This window comes from Lycium ferocissimum, unplaced genomic scaffold, assembly GCF_029784015.1.
Source record: "Lycium ferocissimum isolate CSIRO_LF1 unplaced genomic scaffold, AGI_CSIRO_Lferr_CH_V1 ctg5810, whole genome shotgun sequence".
NCBI lineage: Eukaryota > Viridiplantae > Streptophyta > Magnoliopsida > Solanales > Solanaceae > Lycium > Lycium ferocissimum.
Window position 1 is genome coordinate 57,810 of NW_026726121.1, and position 21,511 is coordinate 79,320.

General features: G+C 36.8%; 1 protein-coding gene and 1 non-coding gene across 2 annotated transcripts; both read right to left on the minus strand.

The window, feature by feature from the left end:
* Positions 1 to 1,412: 1,412 nt before the first annotated feature.
* LOC132045000 (trihelix transcription factor GT-4-like) lies at positions 1,413 to 12,039 on the minus strand. Its single transcript, XM_059435532.1, has 5 exons — positions 11,391 to 12,039; positions 10,207 to 10,245; positions 4,198 to 4,329; positions 3,502 to 3,726; positions 1,413 to 1,901 (listed from the first exon to the last, which is right to left on the minus strand). Exons 1-5 carry the CDS (start codon positions 11,944 to 11,946, stop codon positions 1,699 to 1,701), a joined length of 1,155 nt encoding a protein of 384 aa, XP_059291515.1. The 5' UTR covers positions 11,947 to 12,039; the 3' UTR covers positions 1,413 to 1,698.
* Positions 12,040 to 16,583: 4,544 nt separating this feature from the next.
* Positions 16,584 to 16,690, minus strand: LOC132045001 (small nucleolar RNA R71). The gene has a single exon (XR_009412329.1). It is a non-coding gene; the product is annotated as a small nucleolar RNA R71 (small nucleolar RNA).
* Between the last annotated feature and the right edge of the window lie 4,821 nt (positions 16,691 to 21,511).

Consider the following 21,511-nt stretch of genomic DNA (forward strand, 5'->3'; position numbering starts at 1 on the left):
ATGGAGTTACAAAGGTTTCTTTAAAATCAAACGTAGTATTGCCTCTTACTTATCATACCCATTATACATAAAGATCGTGAGTAGTTTGCATATACATTTATCTGGTTATGTGAAGAGCCCTTCCGATTGTGAGATGTTTTTATGACACTGAATATTTTGACATTTGATGTAAGCGCGAAAGCTACAATGACATGAAGAGATTTCTACTTGATATCAAAAGCTTAGAGCGTTTCAAGAGAGCATGAAAAACAACCTAAGAAGAGTCTAACATTATATATGTAGCAGAGTCTTTTGACCATTAGTATAATGAGCATGTAATGTACATTTGTGACTTTTTCTACCTTAGCCCATTTTCTTCAATACGCCTTCTTGTCTTTCTATTTTTTCCCCCTTTTGTTTCTATTTATTTTTAGGTACTTTTCGTTGAGATTCTCCATGGGGAATAATTATTTTCAGTACTTATGAAAAATTATTTTTTCAGATCAATCAAAATCTTATATGTTAATACTCCTTTTAACCAAATTTGACTAGGAGAACTGAGAAAGTAAATTTATTCAAAATTTAAAAAAATCTGACAAACTAAATCTAATAAAATTGATTGTTGTATCTTATAAACCAAAACATTCATTTCATTCTTGATCATTCCAGTTACCTTTCTTCATAGTTTTGTTTCCCATTATAAAGTAAAAATATTTCTTTCTAATTTCAACAATATAATTATTATTTATCCTAATGATTAATTATCTTAGCTGCAGATTTGTTCGCTCACTTGGTTAACTTTCAGAAATTGAAGATTAAAAAACTATAATCAAGTAAATTTGTTAGTTTGCAAGTCTCTTGCTATTACAATTTTTAAAAGCAAAAGGAAAAATAAATTGATTCTTCTTATCGATAAAAGGTGAAAAGTTGTGAATAAATGATGTGCATTCAGCTGCCGAAACTTATCAATTTAGAGAAGCCACACAATCTCTTTAACTAGGTCATCAAATGGTTGAAATCAATATTTGACCCGTGAGTTATCTATATTCTATGATGAATTATATGAGTTAGATCCATATTTGACCCACTTTTGAAAAAACAACAATATATCCAACCTAGGTTGGGTCGAACAAATAATTGTAAATTTTAACCATTTTGCCTCCTTATATACAAGTGGGCAAGGATGCTGCTGGTCAGGTTTCAAAGGCATAACAAAACGCGTTACCCTAACTCATATTCTAAAATATAAAAAGTCTGCTCGCCCCAAAATCTCCTCCAAATATGACCACGACGGTTGTTTCTCTGCCTCTAGTAGCATCAAATATTATAAAACATAAATGTAATAGGCAAAACGCCTATAAAAAGAGAACTAAAAACTTTATACTGATTGAGCGCTATGAACTGAATGGAATGCTTTTTCCTTGCCCGCTATAGATTACTAAGGCATGTCAATTTTGTCTTATCTCTTCACATACTACTAGGAAAGCTATATAACACACATAGCCCCAGCAGAGAAATGGTTTCAGGATCTGGAAGTACATCAAATTTGGAAAGATTTACATACAATCAAAAGCTAAGATGCAACTAGTTTGTACACTGGTGCCCTTCCCTACTTAATCTAGCTCCCATTTGCTACTATTAGGTAAAGCCGGTACCATCTATACAATTTAAATTACCCAAAGGAGCTTTGAGCAAAAGGTCACAATGATGGAGAAGGCCTTAGTTGACACCACGATAGACGGCACCAGGGCAAAGCTCATCCATGCTATCAACATTCCGAAACCCATTATACTCTCTTAAACATGTCCAGTGTCTGCGTGATAAGAAGTCACTAAAATCATCCTCAGAGTAGAAGGTTTTATCCTCTGTATGAACAGGCAAGTGATCAGCGTCATCATACATGCAGATCTTTATCGTCAAGCCTGCAAGCAGGAATCAGGTTAATTTCTCCAATTTTCTTCTGAAGAGAATGAGAACGGGTTAGGGGGGCGAAAGAAAAACAGAACCAAATCCATAATAGCAAGATAGGCAAATCTTTGTTCTGCGAAAGATTAACTTTCCTGACCCCTGTCAATAATGACCAAATATGGCCAATGCTTTATGATGAAGTCACCTTAATTTTCTATTACAGGGGTGATATGAGACCGGCCTGGAAATAAATATGGAGTTACAAAGCTCCAAGAAGGTGGTGTTTTTGACATGATGCGTATTGTGGGATGCATTTTGATAGCAGACAATTTAAGGAGAAGATGCAGTATTAAGCAGTTATTTGCAGAAAAAACGGAGTGGACACTGACCACCTTCTGGTACATTATAGCTTCCATTTCAGAGTTATGGGCAGACAGCTGGCGTACAAAGAAGATGGACCACAAAAAGGAGGTTATGGAGGAGAGACCTTTTTTGAGTATTTTGATTTATATGGGGAGAGAGAGAGAGAGAGAGAGAGATAAAAGAATATCTGAAGAAGTGACAGTTCACATTGTCTGCTAGAGCACTCTTTTTTTTTTTCTTTTTTTTTTTTCGAGGTACATTTGGTATTAACAGGAAATACTTACTTGTATAAATTATTGATTAGATTTTGGGGAGGCTTAAGGTATTCCAGTTCCCGCTTTACAATATAAATCTGATACAAGTCAATCTCAAGTCCATGGAGTGCTTCAAGAGGTCAAGGATCAAATAGGAGTAAGTCACAAGTGCAGATTTCTGGGCATTCCAGATTAGAACCACAATTGCGGAAGACAGCAAGAACTGCTATTGCGGTACAAAGGCCACGTTCGCGGTAGAGTCCCATCAAGTCAAAGACAGCAATACGGAACATGGAGCGGTTTTGAGGAGAGAGATATTCAGCTCAGGAGCACGATTGCGAGCCCCTGGCTGCGATCGCAAAGGAGGCGCCCAGACAACCAGATTTGTGATTGAGACTTAAGGCCCATTTGGCCAGTTATGTAATTGGTTTAGTGTTACTATAAATAGTAAGACTTCGGGTATATTTGCTTTTGGATGATTAAGGGTTTTACTCCTTTTGGTGAGTGTTTAGGAATTTTACTATTATATCTTTAGGAATCTCCCTTGAAATCATCTACGTAAAGATTCCTTGTACGAGTTCTTTCTCCGGTTCCTTGAATTAATTTTATGATTAAAAGCTATTTTAATTTTTAGAATTATCCTTTTCTTCCTTCTAATTTCTTGTTATCTCTTTCTCCTTATCTTGTTCTTAATTTCTTGTTACAATTTCTTGCTTCCATGTATTCGATTGTGATCATGCAATTCGGCTGATAGCAGATGGGATTGTCTTTAAAAAGGAATTTTTGCAGGCAGGACAAATGGACATTAGAAATAGTGGATCTGATGGTCAAATTGATGAACCAACTGGGAATAGAGAAAGGACAGGGCAGGCTCAGGGAAAGGGTCCTTGCCCCTTTACCATCCCCGAGTACTTTGTTGTGGATATCATGACAACTACCGAAACTTCCAGGCACACGCCACAGTGCTAGTTGTAATTTTATTGTTGCATGACATTACCTTCATCGACATGCAAGGTGTAGTTTCCCAATGGCATATCCCTGTCAAGTGTTCTGACAATATTATCTTCATCCTCCAACCAAAATGCACGTTTTGTCCTTAACCGAAAAGCAGATTTAATAGCTTCCTTGATGGCAACTGCAGTGCCGTCAATACCAATTCTTTTCGTGTAATCTCCCCATTTGACGGAGATAACTCGGCCCTCATATGACTGACTCGGCTCACCTGAAAATGCAGAGAATAAGAAAACCATAATCTAAGTGAGTTGACACTGTAACTCTAAAAGCAATTTTTGTCAGAAACCTCAAAAGGGTACTCTATGTCCAATGAAAACTAATTGACAAAGTCACAATGCATCTAAACAAAATCCAGAGACCACCATCTAAACGACAGCCAGATAATAATGGAATAGAGACAGAATAAAGTTATTGGTGATACTGGATTTTTAGAAGAGTTTTAGGGGGATGTTCTTATAATAGTCCTCTCAGTGTGCTCTACACTTCTGCGATTGAAGAGTCAAGGGAGGAATCACTAGACTGAATGATCCGACGAAGAAAAATATGCAAAATTAGTTTATTTTAGCTCTAATCTATTCTGAAAATTCTTAAAACTCAAATTGTTTTCCTTCTTGGGAATTTTTTTCTCTAAAGCAAAACCACAGGGATGTTTCCACCCTAAATTGTAACACAGACTAACCTGTTCCAGGTGTCTCTCTCCAATTCCAAGGGGAAACTCCACTCGCGGTGACTGCATCTGCTGCTGTTATGGCAAGAGGATGGCCATCATGATCCAAACGTCGTTCTAAATTAAGAGTTGGCCTCCCATTCTCTGTATATCAAAAATTTAAAAAGGTATTTTCCACTGCCCATTGTAACTTGCAATTCAACAATAAAAAAATTAGCATGAAAAAAGTAAGCGCAATAAATACTGCAGGTCATTCAGAAACACTGAGAAAATATTTCAGGAAAAGATAAAGCTGCAATCATCTTAGCATAATTTAGTTTGCATTCCTTTAGAAACCAAACTAGAAACTTGCAGTTAAGGATTCTGAGCTCATGATTAAGTTGGAAAAAATCATTGTTCTACCCTCCTAGCATCAGATGGGAGACTTGTTTTTAGGCTGAAAATGGTTTTCTTTTAATTAGATCCCATTCTCATCGGCACCGATAGGTTTTAGTTAAGCGTTTTACACATGGCTAAGAATCCGAAAGCAGTCTTCTTTGATTAGTTACTTTGATCTAACTTACATCTAAATCCATGGATTCCAAATAGAGCCAACTTAAGCGAAACTTTTGTGAGGGGAAGTCATGGAGCACATATATTACAACATGATGGAAGAAAAGAACTTCAATAATAGAAGATGAGAAGGTGTTGTTGACTCCGAGAGATGGCTGCTTCCAGGAAAATCATATAATACGTATTTAAGGGAAACAAAGGATTCCTCAAGGTGAAGTATGATTCAATTTTTTAAGCATTATAGGAACAATACCACAGTAACTTGTTGCATCTAAGATGATCATGCATGTTAAAAGGGGAATGAGTGATGCACATATGCAAAAGATTGACACGTCGCCTGGTGATCCACTTCCAAATCCATGGATGACAAATCAGCTCAATGTTATGGACCTACGGTATCATCAAGCTATTCAAAAATGAAACACTAACCATCTACAACTCAAAAGGATCCGTAATAAGTATCCCTTAGATTCCATGTATATTTTGTATCCTTCATTGTCTTGTATTATAAAAGAGCTGCTTTAACCATGAGTTTAATCAATTAAACAAGAGCTTCTATTTTATCTTTCACTTCAGTTTTAGAGTTTCCATATTATCTTTCACCCGTGATCTAGTTTTATATGGTATCGCAGCCCAATGTCAACCTCTTCATCCACCTGCCTTCCTCCTCCATCTCCAATCGTGTCTAACACCTTCTTCTTCAAACTCCCTTAACCATGCTGTCTCTAACACCTGCTTCTTCAAGCTCCCTTAACCACGTTCACCAATTCATTTCAATCAAACTCACGTTTGAAAGCTATCTACTTTGGAAAACACAATTACTACCTTTCTACAAGGACAAAACCTTCAAGGTCATACTGATGGATCTCAACCATGTCCTCCAACTCGTATCTCTGCCGAAGGATCAGATAAGCCTCAAACATATCCAGCCTACTTGAGTTGGATACATCAAGATCAACTCATCATGAGCCTCCTAATCTCTCCTCATTCAGGAGAAACAATCATCCTCATCAAAAAGTTCTCAATTAAGAGCTGACCACTTACAAGCTTTCTACTTCTAATCTTAGATTAGATAATTAATGTAGTGCTTGTCAACTTGGCACGTCAAACAAGTTGTCACTTCCTCTTAAAACTAATAAAAGTAGTTCAATTTTGCAACTTATTTTTGCAGATGTTTGAAGCCCTAACGCTTTCCTCCTCTAAAGGTCATCGATTTCTTTTGGTATTCGTGGATAATTATTCCAGATACACTTGGTGTCACCCTTCATTTGAAAAATATGACGTTCCACCATTTTAATCACTTCAAAATCTTAATCGAACATCAAGTTAATACCAATACAAAGTTATTCAAACAGACTAGGTGGTGAATTTCGTCCATTATCTACTTTATATGCACAATTGGCACTGTTCATAGAGTTTCTTGTCCTCGCACATATAAACAACACTGGTTGCAAGAGACCCCGGCTTAATCAAGATATAAAAGTTGTAATTTTTTATTAAAGAAATTTAATTTATGTCACATTTTTCTACTGCATAATTAATTTAATGTAGTGGTACTTTAATTATGTCTCGATGATAAGTGTTCATAATTGCTAAAGTTTTTAAGTCACATAATTAGATAATCTTTGACGATAATTATTCATGAGAAAGTAAGTTTAGCAGGAAATTAGCAAAAATCAAAGGAACACAAGTAATAACATGATTTTGTACGTAAAATAATTACAAGTTGGCAACAACAACAATAACATACCTAGTGTAATCCCACAAGTGGGGTCTAAGGAGCGTAAAGATGTACGCTGATATTACCCCTACCTTTATGCGGTAGAGAAGTTGTTTCTAATAGACCCTCGGCTCAAAAGAGAAGTATCAGACGCAGGATTGTAAGAAAAATAAGATAGCAAATAGCAAGATACAAAACAAATGCAACAACAGATAGTAATATACATGGAAGAATATGAAACTATGCGATAACTAAATAATATTACTAAAAAGGAGAAGAGGAGAGGCTGCCTCTCCCACACAAAGTGCGACAACACTCAACTACCACGGAGCATAACCTTCTACCCTAGTCCTTGATCTCCTTACCTTCCTATCTAGGATCATGTCCTCAGTCAGCTGAAGCTATGCCATGTCCTATCTAATCACCTCCCCCGTTCTTCTTCGGTCTATCTCTACCGCTTCTAACTCCTGCTAGAGTCAACCTCTCACATCCCCTTACTCTCACATCTCCTTACTAGCGCATCCTCACACCTCCTCTTCACATGCCTGAACCAACTCATATAACTTGGCGAAGATCATAAATTGGAAATCATTTTGGCATTTTAAGGATTTATTGAGCATATAGTGTCTATAGTTACTACTCCATTGAAATAGATTTTTTTTGGGTATTTATTGATTTTCACTCATAATTTCATATGGCAAAGGTTTATGGAAGTTAAATATGGTGATCTACGCTTAGCTTTAATGAAATTCAAGGAAAACTTAAATTCGTTAAAAAGAACTTTAAAAATCAATTTAGTTCTTCATATATACTTTATGCTTAAAAAAAATAATTTATCAGTTGATCAAACAATAGAATTTAATGATAATTCGATCTTTGACTTATAACGCTACCTTCATTTTCGGCACTATATAGCATTATCTTCAATAATTTCTACTCTCAACATTTGTAATATATCATAAATATTTCAATGGTGGTGGCTGAAATTATTCGCAAAAAAATTATGACGATGGAACCCTATTCAGTTCAGAAAAAGATGATTTGGGAAAAAAGGCATAATACCTCGGGACTTTCCTGAATTTGGATATATATCTGAATTTTTTTGGTCGCAATTACCTCCTGATTTGGCACTTTGATATTCTGCATCCCCTTAGAGAGGGAATAGAACAAGGCGCTCTAAGCTAGAACCATGCTCTCACACAAAAAAGAGAGAAATCACTAGACTACTTACTAACCATCTACTCTAATCCTCAACCTTCATGCTTTCCTATCTAGAGTCATGTCCTCGGTAAGCTGAGATGTGCCTGTCATGTATAATCACCTCTCCCAATTCTTACTCGGTCTACCTCTACCTCTACCTCTACATCTTCTTAAACCTATCACTGCCAACCTGTTGTAACTCCTCACTAGGGCATCCGTGCTCCTCCTCTTTACATGCCCGAACCATCTCAGCCTCGATTCCCGAATCTTGTCCATCACTGAGGCCACTCCCACCTTTGCCTGTATATCTTTGTTCCTAATTTTATCTCTTATAGTGTGCCCACACATCCATCTAAGCATCTTCATCTTGTAAACGTGTGAATTCTTGACTAGCCAACACTCTACCCTATACAACATAGTTGGTCTAATAACCACTCCATAGAACTTACATGTAAGTCTCAGCGGCACATTCTTATCACATAGGACACCGGATACGAGCCTCCATTTCATCTACCTGCTCCCATACAATGTGTGACATCATCATCAATCTGCCGATTTCCTTAGATTATTGACCCAAGATACTTGAAGCGTCCGTCCTCACTTCCACGTCCGCCTCATGCAATGCGTCACTGAACTTGCACTCCATTTACTAGCAATCACCAGTGTTTATACTAGCACCTTGAACGCTAAATTTTGTGATCCAAAATCATAATCCTTTTATATGTAATATAAGTATATTATAGATGTGTTTGTCTATATATAACATAACCTTAATGAGAGTGTAATTTCAGTATTTACACCATGATCTTTTGAATTAATAAGAACTTTTTGCAAATTTCATCAAAAACACTTGTTGATGCCAAACCCGTCTCGATAGAAAACCTACAATATTCACACCATGATCTTAAGCTAAATGGACAGAAGCATGAAATATTGAAGTTAGCATTCCCATAACTTTTTCTCCCACGCTCTATTTCTCACGGTAGCTATGGTAGGGCTTTCGTTGCCTAAGTTGCGCGGACTCTTCATTTTTTATGCCAAACCCATCTCCACACAAGACTAGTACGGGTGCGGGATACGTTTCAGATTTGGTCAACCAACTTCGGATACTTTGACAGGAGTCCATGGAAAATTTTGGGGGGAAATTGAGATTTTGATTTCTCAAAATGAAAGATAAAGCAGATTTAAAGCATGGGAAATGGCATACCTTCAATATTATAGTCCTTTTGTCTCATATTCGCTACTTCATGTTTTAGGCCAACCAGAGAGAAACCAAGGATAGCTCTATTTTTATAATTTTAAATTTTCTTAGCCGAATCCCTGCACCCGTATCCATACCTGGATTCCCACCCCCGAATCTTAAGATTTAGATTTTTCCGAATCCGACACTTGGATCTGTACCCATATGGATACCCCCACCCGAGTCCGAGCAACTTAATTCGTTCCTACCTCTCCGGAATCACTGTTAAGACATGCTCTGACAAGCTGCTAGAACTTTCAGTTGAATATGAGAAAGATTGCCCCTGGAAAATGATATGGAAGACTAAAGTACCAACCAAAGTGGCTGGCTTCCTACCCTCGGAGCATGGTTAACGCAGGATAGGTCAGAGAAGGAAGGATATACTTTTTGCAGCCAGTGCTTTTTATGTGAGTATGCTAGGGAATCAGTGGATCATTTGCTACTTCACTGTAGCTTTTCATGGAAGATTTGGTCTATATTTTTTATGCATTTTTGGAGTTCACTGGGGTAATGCCATCAAATTTTAGAGAGCTACTCCATATTTGGCAAACACAGGATTGACAGAAGACAAAAGAGCTTTGGAGGACAGCCACCTTATGCATAGCATGGACTATATGGCTAGAAAGGAACAAAAGATGCTTTGATGGGAAAAAGGAATGTGTAGCTGTTATAAAATTTAAATGTATTCAAATTTATTGTTTTGGAATAGTGGGTATTTTACTACTGATGTTTTGGATTATCTGGACTTGCAAGAGTCTTTTGTCATGTAATTTGGACAAGTCCAATTTGTGTAACCCTTCCAGTAGCATTTTGGTACTGAGCGTTAATGTAAGACTTTATACCATTATAAAAAAACAATTTATATTTTATCTATCTCCATTTTTTAAAATTTACATTACCCCTTTCCTTGAACAACTAATTCCTCCTATTCTCACATCTTGGTAAGCCACTATGGCAAGTGCATCTAGGTTGTTGTTCTAGTTATAGAAAAAAACCAACTCCGCCTGGCCCCAACATGCATGAACTAGTATTTGATATTGTGTCCAACCAAAGAGAGCTTATCTCAAATTACTACAACCACATTACATATAATTAATTGACAGCTTTATAAAATTGAGGTATAATGAAGCAAGCAGCAGCACGAACACTATCCAAAAACACAGTAGCGCAGTACAGAAATCAACAACCACTACTAACAGATACAGATATATGCTGTGGGGTCAAAACATGTAATCATAAGTGAGAAGGAACGTCTGGTTAAAACTAAGGACTCTAGGATATGCTACAGATTAGACGTCGTGTAACATACCTTCGACGGGTCCAAATGTGATACTGGTATCATCAAGACCTGCATAGTAGGATAAAGTCCAAGACATTACTTTACAACGTACCACTAAAGGTAATATAGGGATAAATCAGTGTTAAGAATGTACAGCACAAACATTCACTCAGGAGGGAAAAAAAATAGAAAGTTCATAAGAACAATAAGATAGGCAATAGGAAATCAAAAAAGCAAGATCCTGAATCCTGATGAATCAAGAATAATAGCAGCACCAATGAAATTGCAGTGTGCTCAAGTTACAAATAAGAGTGATGCACACCGAACTGGAGAAAATTTTGCACAGCATAGATAAATTTTGTCAGATGTCAAAAATACTAACTTCAAAAGGTTCCAAGTAACAAAACCATTATCCTTTCGCCAAAAGATAATAAAAAGCATGTCCCAAATTCCCAGCAGTTGCGACCACAGAGAACACTAACTTTTTGTCCTAACTGCTTCCAGACTTCAAGCTTTTTACAATTGATAACAAAATAACTGAACCCTCAAAACAACACAAAGGCCGAGACATTCAAACTATGTCATCATCTTCCACGTCTTACCAAAGCAAAATGGACCATACCAACAAACTTCCAAACCAAATGGAATACACTTCCTAAATAAATAATAGTAGTAGTTTCTAAGCAGTTATGGTGGCATTGAAGTGGCTTCTTGCAAGTACTTTTTGCAAGAAGTCATAATCCAGTTCTTTTTTCATGACATTTCCTTCACAAAAAAAAAAAAAAAAAAAAAAAAGAAGATTTTGACTTGTAAAGCTCATTTTTGACCTCCAGTGCAATTTTTGGTAAAAGTTGTGTCCAACAAAAACTACCTAAAGCATACAAATCAAACTATTATACGTTTACAGGATAGAGGCCCAAAATGGTTGCAGCATTCACTTCAACAACAACAACGACAAACCCAGTGTAATCCCGCAAGTGGGGGCTGGGGAGGATAGTGTGTACGCATACCTTAACCCTACCTACCTTTGGGAAGGTAGAGAGGCTGTTCCGATAAACCCTCAGCTCAAAGCAAGCCCGTAAGGAGGCAGTAGCAACAAGCATAAACAACAGCAAGATAATAAAGATAACCGAGGCTAAAGAAACAACGAGCAGCATTCACTTATTTCAAGAATTTAAAATCTCAAAAAATGGAAACAAAAACAAGAAGCATACCCTTTTCAGAGAAATGCATAAAAGAATCAACTTTTGGAGGAGGCGGAGGACTCTTATAACCAGCAGGAGCACCAGTATTAGTCCTATCTCTCAAAATCTCTTCAATTTCCTTATAATAAGACATCTTAGCAGACCCATTTCTATCTTCTTGATTCTGTTTAGCTTTCTTGAATTCCTTCAACAAATTCCTCCACTTATCAGTACACATAGTAGGTGATCTATCAAACCCTTTTTCTCTCATCTTCAGCGAAATCTGGTCCCACAAATGCTTATTGGATTTGGAAGTATTGAAAAGTGAGTCAATTTCTCTACGAAGACCAATAAGGACACGAGTCTCTTCTTGTACCCATGTCTCTGCACGTTTCTTAGGGGTTTTGGGGTTAGCATTGTTGTTATCCTCACCACCACTACTGGTAGTAGTAGTGGTGTCTTGATGATGGACAGGTGGAAGTTGGTGGTCAACAATCATTTTGTGGGTTTGTTGTTGTTGTGGATCACTTTCTACTTCTTCTTTGTATAACTCGATTGCTTGAGGAGGTTTATCGGGCATGTACATGCTGCTAAATGCTTACACTTTGGGCGAGTTGAGAACAAATCTTTACCCAAACTGTGTTGACTCCCTCTATTATTTTTTACTACTATAAGGGATATCAATTTTTTGTAGTCTTCACACATGAATTTTTTTCTTTTTTTACTCTTAATTAAAAATTTTATTACTTTGTGAACTCTTATAAATTGTGATAAATTTTGAGAACCTTAAGGGCTTTTTTTAAGCCAAATAAAAGGATGATGTCATGAAAAAGATTAGTGGTCCCCACAAAATATGCTTATACATATTCGAGTCTTTTATGAGAAATATATTAAATTTGTTTAAAATTATATTTTTCCTTAAGAATTTATTAGAGACACTTAAAGAATACAATTATCATGTCAATCAAACTCTATAATATAGGCTTAATTATTGAATTGAAATATTATTTTTATAATACTATTTATTATTTGTTGATATTAATTACCAATTATCATTTGCTATTTAAAAACTTTATTCGTCCGATTATAAATAAAGTTTTTTATTTTCTCCTGTAATATTGTCGTATATGCTGGCAAAAAGAAGTAATTAACAAAGATTTCACTTAAGGTAAGATTAGGTTTTAAATCAAAAGAATAAATGCAAATAGACTATCATTGTTAAATATACTTAAAAATGAATCGAAATTGTAAATTATAGTCCGAAGTACATTAATTAATTAATCAAATTTTACGTGCGCACGCTTTCATAATAAAACTTATCTAATAAATTACTATATTAAAAGAGGAACTATAAAATATTATAGTTATAAAAGCACTCTAGTTAAAGAAACCAAACAGTAATAATACTAAATAATTGCAAAAAAGTGGAGTATATTTTTTACCTTTTTGATATTAAAATATTTTGCAAAATACTGTATAATCAAAGACAAAATAGTTAAGTTCAACATGATAAAGTTATTACAATGTGAACTTCATAAGACGATTTATTAAATTAAGAAAAAGAAAAAGATGTTATTTTTTAACATGCATCTTTTGGAAGGAAAATGAAAGCTTAAAGTAAGAATAATTTAATTTTATGGACTTTTCAATATTTTTTTCGTGTGTTTAATTTGAGCAAACATCTACAAAAATATCTTGCAATATCAAGGGTTTTAATTATTTATATTTATTTATAAGTTAACTGTATTGATTTCATCATACAACAATATTTTTTCGCAGTAAATATTTTTGACATTAATTGAATATTGTAATATTTTTTGGTAAAAAATAAGTAAGTTTAATTCAAAAAACAAATGAAATTAATTTAACATATGAAAAGCCGAATTTGGATCATCGGAGATTTTAGTCTAAAAAATATTTAAGTAAAATAGCAATTTGAAAACTCAATGTTTGATTATTATTTTTTTTTAAATTAATATATAAACTAAAAAAATGTTTTCCCTTAACTTTGATTGGACGTATCAAATTGATGTTAGAAAAATAAAGAAACAATAGCAGAAAATATTTACAAAATATTTATAAATTGAATTTTATAAGATCGGTTATAAGCCCGGGCCAAATGACACTAGTATTATCTAAATGTGCAAATATATTCTTTTTTCTTTTTAAAATTATTTATCTTATTTTTTAATTAAAAAATATCACGTAGCTTTAGAAAAAAGTTTACCCATTTTTGTGAGTAGACTTATTTTTTAAAGCCATGCGATAATTTTTTTTCGAATGAGTTGTCTGATTCATTTAAAAAAATATCTCTGTGGCTTTTTTTTTAAAAAAAAGTCTACACATTTTTCTAAACGAACCAAACCCGACCCACCAGAAAAAAAAAATATCGAGTGGCTTTAAAAATAGTAAGTCTACTAAAACAATGGATAGACTATTTATTTAATTAAAAAACAAACTAAGTGATTTTTTTTATAAAAAAAAAAAAAAATCGTCAGCGAAAAGGATATGTTTGCGCCATTTGTATAATGATAGGGGTATATATGCACTATTTTTTTAACAAGGGATATATCTGATCTAAATCGCAAAGTTGAGAGGTATATTCCCAACTTTTCCCTTATCTAAAGTATTATTTCTTACCCTTAATTTTCAAGCCCCATGGACTTATCTTCTAAAATTTGCTTCAGAGTGCTTTTTTCTGAGAAAATGATACTCCCTCTACTTTAGTTTGTTTGTCTGTTTTGATTTCACAGGGAGTTTAGGAGATTAAATAATTTTTTTTAATCTTGTGGTCTTAAATTAAGGTTACGTCGAATCTACCCAAAGGTCCTTTTAACTTGTGGTCTTAAACATGTCAAGTAAAAAGTTAGAAATAAGAAGTTGTCAAAAAAGGAAAAGTGACATTATTTTTTAAACAGACTAGAACGGAAAGTAAGACAATCAAATTCAAACGGAGGGAGAAAATAATAGTCCCTTATGTTTAGGGGTCAGTTCAAATTGATCACTGAAATACACTTATGAGTTGTCCGGTTCTTTAAATTTAGAGATAATGGTCAAAATTACACCTGAACTATCATTTTTCTCGCAAGTTTCACATCCAATTATCAGTTGTTCAATTTACCTACGTATTACACACCTCAAAGCTGACCAGGCTAACTGTTTGAAAACAATCGCCAACATGTGCGTGGGAGCTTATTTTCTTCATAAATTTAATCCACATGGCATATTGATGTGCCGCGTAATTTCGGCACATTTGATGCTTTTAACGGAGAGTTTTACTTGTTGTCAAGCAAGTTTGTGTCGTTTTTATGTGGTTTTTGTTGTGTTTCAGGTATTCAGTGTTTATATGGCGAAAGTTGGAGAGTTAGGTGAAAAGGTTGCAAAAAGAAGTGAAAAATGGCGAGTTGACTGAACAGGCATCTTGACGGGACAAGAGATGGACCGCAGAACATTCTACGGCACATCAAATGTACCATAGACTTGTCATAGGATACTTGTAAACCAAAAGAAATTTCACCGAGAAAAAGACGGTCCGCAGAATATTCTACGGACCGTAAAAGCCACCGTCAAGCAGTAACAGAGAGCAACTCAGCCAAGGGAAATTCTGCGAAGCAATTATACGGACCGTATAACATTTGACGGTCTGTCAAAGAGGAAGCGCATAAAGTCTGATGAAAGCAGTTTGACGGCTAGAGAAGGAATTTGACGGACCGTATAACTTTTTACAGTCCGCAGAACAGTGCCGACAGGGGCATTTTTGTCATCTTATTTCTCACAACTTGGACCATTATAAATACTCATTGTAGGGTTTGTTTAGATCATTATTCATCATATTCCAGTTCTATTACTCTAGCATTGAATACTTTATAGTTTTTGAAGCTTTTTGGATCACAAGACAAGACAATTGCAATTACTTTATTCTAATTCCAATCAATCGTAAGCATTATAACTTCTATTATATTGTGTTATTCGTTCTTCATTATGAGTAGTTAATTTCCCTACTAAGGTTGTGAACTCAAAGATGGGTGTTATGTGATTGGGAATTGAGATTGATATATGCATAATAGATTGTTAGGGTTTACTTATTCTTCATTATTCATTGTTAGTTGATGGTTGTAAACATTCACTTAAGCCATAAACCTTAATTTATTTGGGAAAATAAGCTAGGGTTTGGTAAGAATAAGTAACAAGAACTCGGGACGTTAACCCTCATTTAATAGATACTTAGGAATAAGAGGAATTTACTTGGCACATATTAACCGTTCTGCATATCCACTCTTTTATATTTGGGAAAATCATAAAGAGAAATAGTCCTTAACTATTGGGAAATATTAGAGATTCAATTAGAGGTTAAGCGCATTCTTACAACGATCCATTCGAAGTACATCAAGATCAATAGCCATAGCATACACTTTATCTAAAGGGGCACATAACCTTGGTTTCTTCAATCATATTCATTACAATCAAAGCAATTAGTTAATAAACAACCAGTTTTATACAAACTCAATGGAATACGAAATTAGACCGCAAGAAAGTACTATACGACTTTAGTAACCTTTTCACACCATATTCCCTATGGGATTCGACCCCAACCTTGTTGGGTTACTATATTTGACATAGTCCGCTTTACGCCATTTAATAGGTGTAATTTGAGCGTATCAAATTTTGCCGCCGTTACCAGGGAATACGGTTTTGAAATTACTAAATAGTTTATGCTTTACTTAAAGTCTTTTTCTATTCCATCACACCTTGTTTGTTGTTTATTGTGAACCAGGTGATCATGAACAACAGAGAAGGACGTGGAGCAGGTGGTAATAGGAATGTGCAAGTCCAAGACCCACTAGTGGAAGTGGAGGTGGAGAATTTCTTTGCGGATATGTTAGACGAGGTGGAATATGCATCTGCTATTGTTCCACCTAGGGTAAATGCTGCAAACTGCAAGATTGACTCCACTATCTACCAACTGCTCAAACTTAAGGGATATTTTCGGAACTCTACCGATGATGATCCTCACCAACATTTGAAGAATTTCGTGGGTGTGTGTGTGCCCAATATATGCCGAATGTTGTTCCAGATGATGCTATTCGGCTAAGAGTTTTCAAATACTCTTTAGCCGGTGAAGCAAGAGTTTGGTTTGAGAAGCTGCCCCACAACACTATTCATACGTGGGGAGAGCTTGTTACTGTTTTTCTCAAGAAGTGGTTTCCGCCAAGCAAGAAAGCTGAAATTTGTGACAAGAGTTATGATTTTAAATAACTTTCGGGAGAACAACTATTTGAAGCTTGGGAGAGATTCAAGGAATATTTGCAGAAGTCTCCAAATCATGGTTTTCCAGATAATATATTGATGGAGAAGTTCTATAGAGGGCTAGATCCATTGACACAAGCAGTGGCTAACAATGCAGCTAGTGGGCCTTTTATGGACAAGACTTATGCCCGAATCACTCAGTTTCTTGATAAGCTTACTACTCACAATCAAGCATGGCATTCGGGTGGTACTGACAGTGTAGCCTATGGAGCTCCAATGATCCATAACATTGTGAAGGAGAATCAAAAGACTGAGCATACTCTAGCTCAGATAGCAACCAATATTTCTTTGCTGACCAAGAGACTTGATAAAAAGGAAGCGAAGAAATTAATGTTGTTGAAGAAGTTCTGGGAATGCTCAAGGGAATGTACCAAGTTCAATAGGGTCCATATCAAGAGGGGCTTCCTATGCAGTATGAGGATGCTAACTATGTTAATAGATCTCAAGGGGGTTACCAAAGGCAGAACTACCAAGGAGGCTATCAGAATCAGACTCAGAATCAATAGAGACCTCAACAGGGATAAGGTAATTACAACAACAACTATGGTGGCTCGAACCAGGGAAACTAAAACAATAACAATAACTTTGGAAATAGAAGTTCCAATCCCTATATTCCATCAAAAGGTCAGTCGAATGAGCAAAGGAGTTCTAAGTTGGAGAGCATGCTTGAGAAGGTGCTAGCTAACCAAGACAAAGCAGATAGAATATTGAAGGGGCTGACTGAGACTGTGGGATCTCACACTGCTTCCATTCAGAAGCTCGAGTCGTAAATGCGAGATACTTCCAGGAAACAACACCCACCACAGAAGGAAGGACTTCCTAGTGACACTATTCCAAATTCGATGAGTAGTAGAGGTAATTCTTATGAGAAGTGTGTTGCTATTAGCACTCGGAGCGGGAAACTACTTCAAAGTGCAGAGAAAAAGGTGATTAATCTCAAGCCAATTCTTTGAAGAAGAAGAAGAAGAAGAAGAAGAAGAAGAAGAAGAAGAAGAAGAAGAAGAAGAAGAAGAAGAAGAAGAAGAAGAAGAAGAAGAAGAAGAAGAAGAAGAAGAAGAAGAAGAAGAAGAAGAAGAAGAAGAGGCACAATATGATATGCCACCAATTGTTGATGAGGTCCATAGTAGTAGTGACACTAGGAAAGCAACAGTTAAAGGGGCCCTTCGCTCTTTGACCTAATTATTTAAATCTACACCTCCTTTTCCACAGAGGTTGGTGAAGGAGACTGAAGATGCTAAGTGTCAGAGGTTCTATGTTCAGTTGAAGCAGCTATCAATGAACATCCCTTTTCTTGATGCCTTTCAAGAGATGCCAGGTTTTGCCAAATATTTGAAGGAACTGTTGACTAAGAAGAGACCGATCAAGTATGACACTGTGAGTCTAACTCATCGTGTTAGTTCTATCAAATCCACAACCAGTGTTCAGAAGAAGGAGGAACCAGGAGCCTTTACTATTCCATGGTCTGTTGTCACCATGATTTTGCTTGTGCTTTATGTGATAATGGAGCTTGCATTAATCTCATACCGCTTGCTATTTATAAGCAATCGGCGTTGGGAATGCCTAGACCTACCACCATGCGACTACAGATGGCTGATAGATCTATAAAAAGGCAGTTGGGGTTGTGGATAATGTGCTTGTTCGGGTGGGTGAATTCCTTCTACCGGCTGATTTTGTAATTCTTGATTGTGTTGTTAATAGAGACATCCCTATCATTCCGAGGAGACCTTTCCTTGCCACGGGAAGGGCTCTTATCGATTCAGAGAAAAATGAGATCAAGTTCCGTGTGAATGATGAAGAGGTGACTTTTCACGCTAGTAAGGGAATGAGTTTACCGAGTGCTTACAAAAGCATTTCGGTTATCGATGCCATTGATGTGATAGATGAAGCTGTTGAATTTAAAATGGAAGAAGAATGTTTGGGTGAGGCTCTAGCAGCCGTTTTGGTAAAATTCGATGCTGATGATATGGAAGGTTATGTAGAGACTGTGAATTCTCTTGTGGGGTTGGTTTATTATTCTTACCAACCAAAGAAGCTCGACCTTGATCTTGAAAACAGAAAGACTCCTCCAACAAAGCCATCCATTATAGAGTCGCCTAAGCTTGAGCTTAAGCAGCTTCCTTCGCATTTTAGGTATGAATTTCTGGGTCCGGATAATACTTTGCTAGTGATTGTGTCTGCATTATTGAATGATGAGCAGACGAAGAGGTTGTTGGAGATTCTGAGAGAGTATAGACGTGCGATAGGGTGGACTATTGCTGACATTCGGGGTATTCCTTCTATTATTTGTGAGCACAAAATTTAGCACGAGGAGGATAGCACACCGAGTGTTGAACATCAGAGGAGATTAAATCCACCCATGCAAGAGGTGGTCAAGAAAGAGATTATTAAGTGGTTAGATGCTGGAGTTGTTTATCCTATTACAGATAGTAAATGGGTGAGCCCGGTTCAATGTGTTCCAAAGAAGGGAGGTATCATAGTGGTACCTAATGCTAAGAACGAGTTGATTCCAACTAGGCATTACCGGGTGACGTGTCTGTATGGATTATAGGAAGCTGAATTCTGCAACTTGCCAAGACCATTTACCCATGTCTTTTATTGATCAGATGCTTGATCGGCTGGCGGGAAGGTCATGCTATTGCTTCCTAGATGGGTATTCTAGCTATAACCAAATTAATATTGCTCTTGAAGACCAGGAGAAGACTACTTTCACGTGTCTTTATGGGACGTTTACTTTCATCAGGATGCCATTTGTCTTTGTAATGCACTGGCTACATTTCAGCGGTGTATGATGTCTATTTTCTCGGATATGGTTGAGGACTTCTTGGATGATTTTTTAGTTGTGGGTGATTCCTTTGATGAATGTCTTAACCACTTAGGTCGAGTCTTTGAAGAGATGTGAGGAGACCAATTTGGTACTTAATTAGGAGAAGTGCCATTTATGGTGAAGGAAGGGATCGTCCTCGGTCACAAAATCTCTGAGAAGGGATTGAGGTTGATCAAGCTAAAATAAGTGTCATTTCCAAGGTTCCTCCACCCATCTCTGTGAAAGGAGTCCGAAGCTTTTTGGGTATGCCGGTTTCTATCGGCGCTTTATTAAGGATTTCTCCAAGATTTCTAACCCAATGTGCAAGTTTCTTGAAAAGAGGCTAAGTTTGTTTTTGATGATAAATGCCACAAGGCATTTGATGAGTTGAAGGAGCGTCTTATTCTGCTCCTATTATTGTTTCACCAGATTGGTCAATACCATTCGAGTTGATGTGTGATGCGAGCGGTTTTACTTTCGGTGTTTTGCTTGGTCAAAGGCATAATAAGATTATGCACCCGATTTACTATGCTAGCAAAACGCTCAATGTGGCGCAGGTGAATTACACTATTACTGAGCAAGAGCTGTTTGCTATAGTCTTTGCGTTTGAGAAATTCAAGGCCTATCTGTTGTGGTCCAAGGTGGTTGTACACACTGATCATGCGGCATTGAGGTATCTGATGGCGATGAAAGATGCAAAACCATGACTGATTAGATGGGTCCTCTTGCTGCAAGAATTTGACTTCGAGATGAAAGATCGCAAAGGGTTTGAAAATCAGGTTGTAGATCATCTCTCACGGCTTGAAGAAGTTGGGAGACTGTCAGAAGAGCTTGATATAGACTATGCATTTCTAGATGAGAGAGTTCTAGCGGTGTCGTCTGAGATGGCACCATGGTATGCAGATATCGCCAACTTTTTGGTGATAGGTCTTATTCCAGATGAAATCAAGACACATCAGAAGAAGAAGTTCTTGAGGGACTCTTGTCAATACTGGGATGAGCCATACTTATTCTGAACATGCGCTGAAAATATCATTCGGCGTTGTGTCCCTCAGTTGGAAGTGATGGATATTCTGAAGGCCTGTCATGACTCCCTTATCAGGGGTCATCATAATGGAAATCGGACTGCAGCTAAGGTGCTGGAGTGTAGGTATTACTGGCCAACTCTTTATCATGATGCGAACTTAATGGTGAAATCTTGTGATCAATGTCAACGTCAAGGAGCAATTTCTAAGATGCATGAGATGCCTATGAATTATGTGATGGAAATTTAACTCTTTGATGTTTGGGGTATCGACTTCATGAGGCCCTTTGTGAGTTCTGGTGGCATGAAATATATTCTGGTGGCTGTTGATTATGTCTCAAAGTGGGTAGAAGCAGTGGCTTTACCCAATAATGAGGGGAAGAGTGTCATTAACTTTCTCAAAAAGAACATCTTCACCCGATTTGGCACCCCACGGGCTCTTATTAGTGATGGCGGGACGCACTTCTGTAACAAGGCATTTGTGGTACTTCTTGCAAAGTATGGTGTGTATAATCGGGTGGCCACTCCATATCACCCACAAACTAGTAGCCAGGTGGAAGTCTCCAATCGGGAGATAAAGAGTATTTTGGCCAAGACGGTCAATGTAAACAGAACCGACTGCCCGAAAACTTGATGATGCTCTTTGGGTGTACAGAACAACATTTAAAACGCCCATTGGGACTTCTCCTTATAGGCTGGTTTTTGGCAAGGCGTGCCATCTGCCAGTCGAACTTGAACACAAGGCCTTGTGGGCACTGAAGAAGTTGAACATGGACTGGGAAGAAGCAACCAAGCTGAGGTTGTTTCAGATGAATGAAATGGATGAATTCCGGTACCATGCCTATGAAAGTGCGGCCTTATACAAGGAGAAGATGAAATACTATCATGATGTCAAGATCCTCAAGCAGGACTTTCAGAAGGGTGATTTTGTCCTGCTGTATAACTCAAGGATGAAGCTCTTTCCGGGCAAATTAAAATCAAGATGGTCCGGACCTTTCGAATTGGTGAGTGTTTCAC

What these genes read in the sequence shown, in the direction of transcription:
- LOC132045000 (XM_059435532.1), bottom strand. Translation starts at nt 11,946, where the DNA reads ATGTACATGCCCGATAAACCTCCTCAAGCAATCGAGTTATACAAAGAA. An exon ending in CACATTTGGACCCGTCGAAG is followed by an intron (nt 4,330 to 10,206) that starts GTATGTTACACG and finishes TTTGATATACAG; the next exon opens with AGAATGGGAGGCCAACTCTT. An exon ending in CACCTTGCATGTCGATGAAG is followed by an intron (nt 1,902 to 3,501) that starts GTAATGTCATGC and finishes TCCTGCTTGCAG; the next exon opens with GCTTGACGATAAAGATCTGC.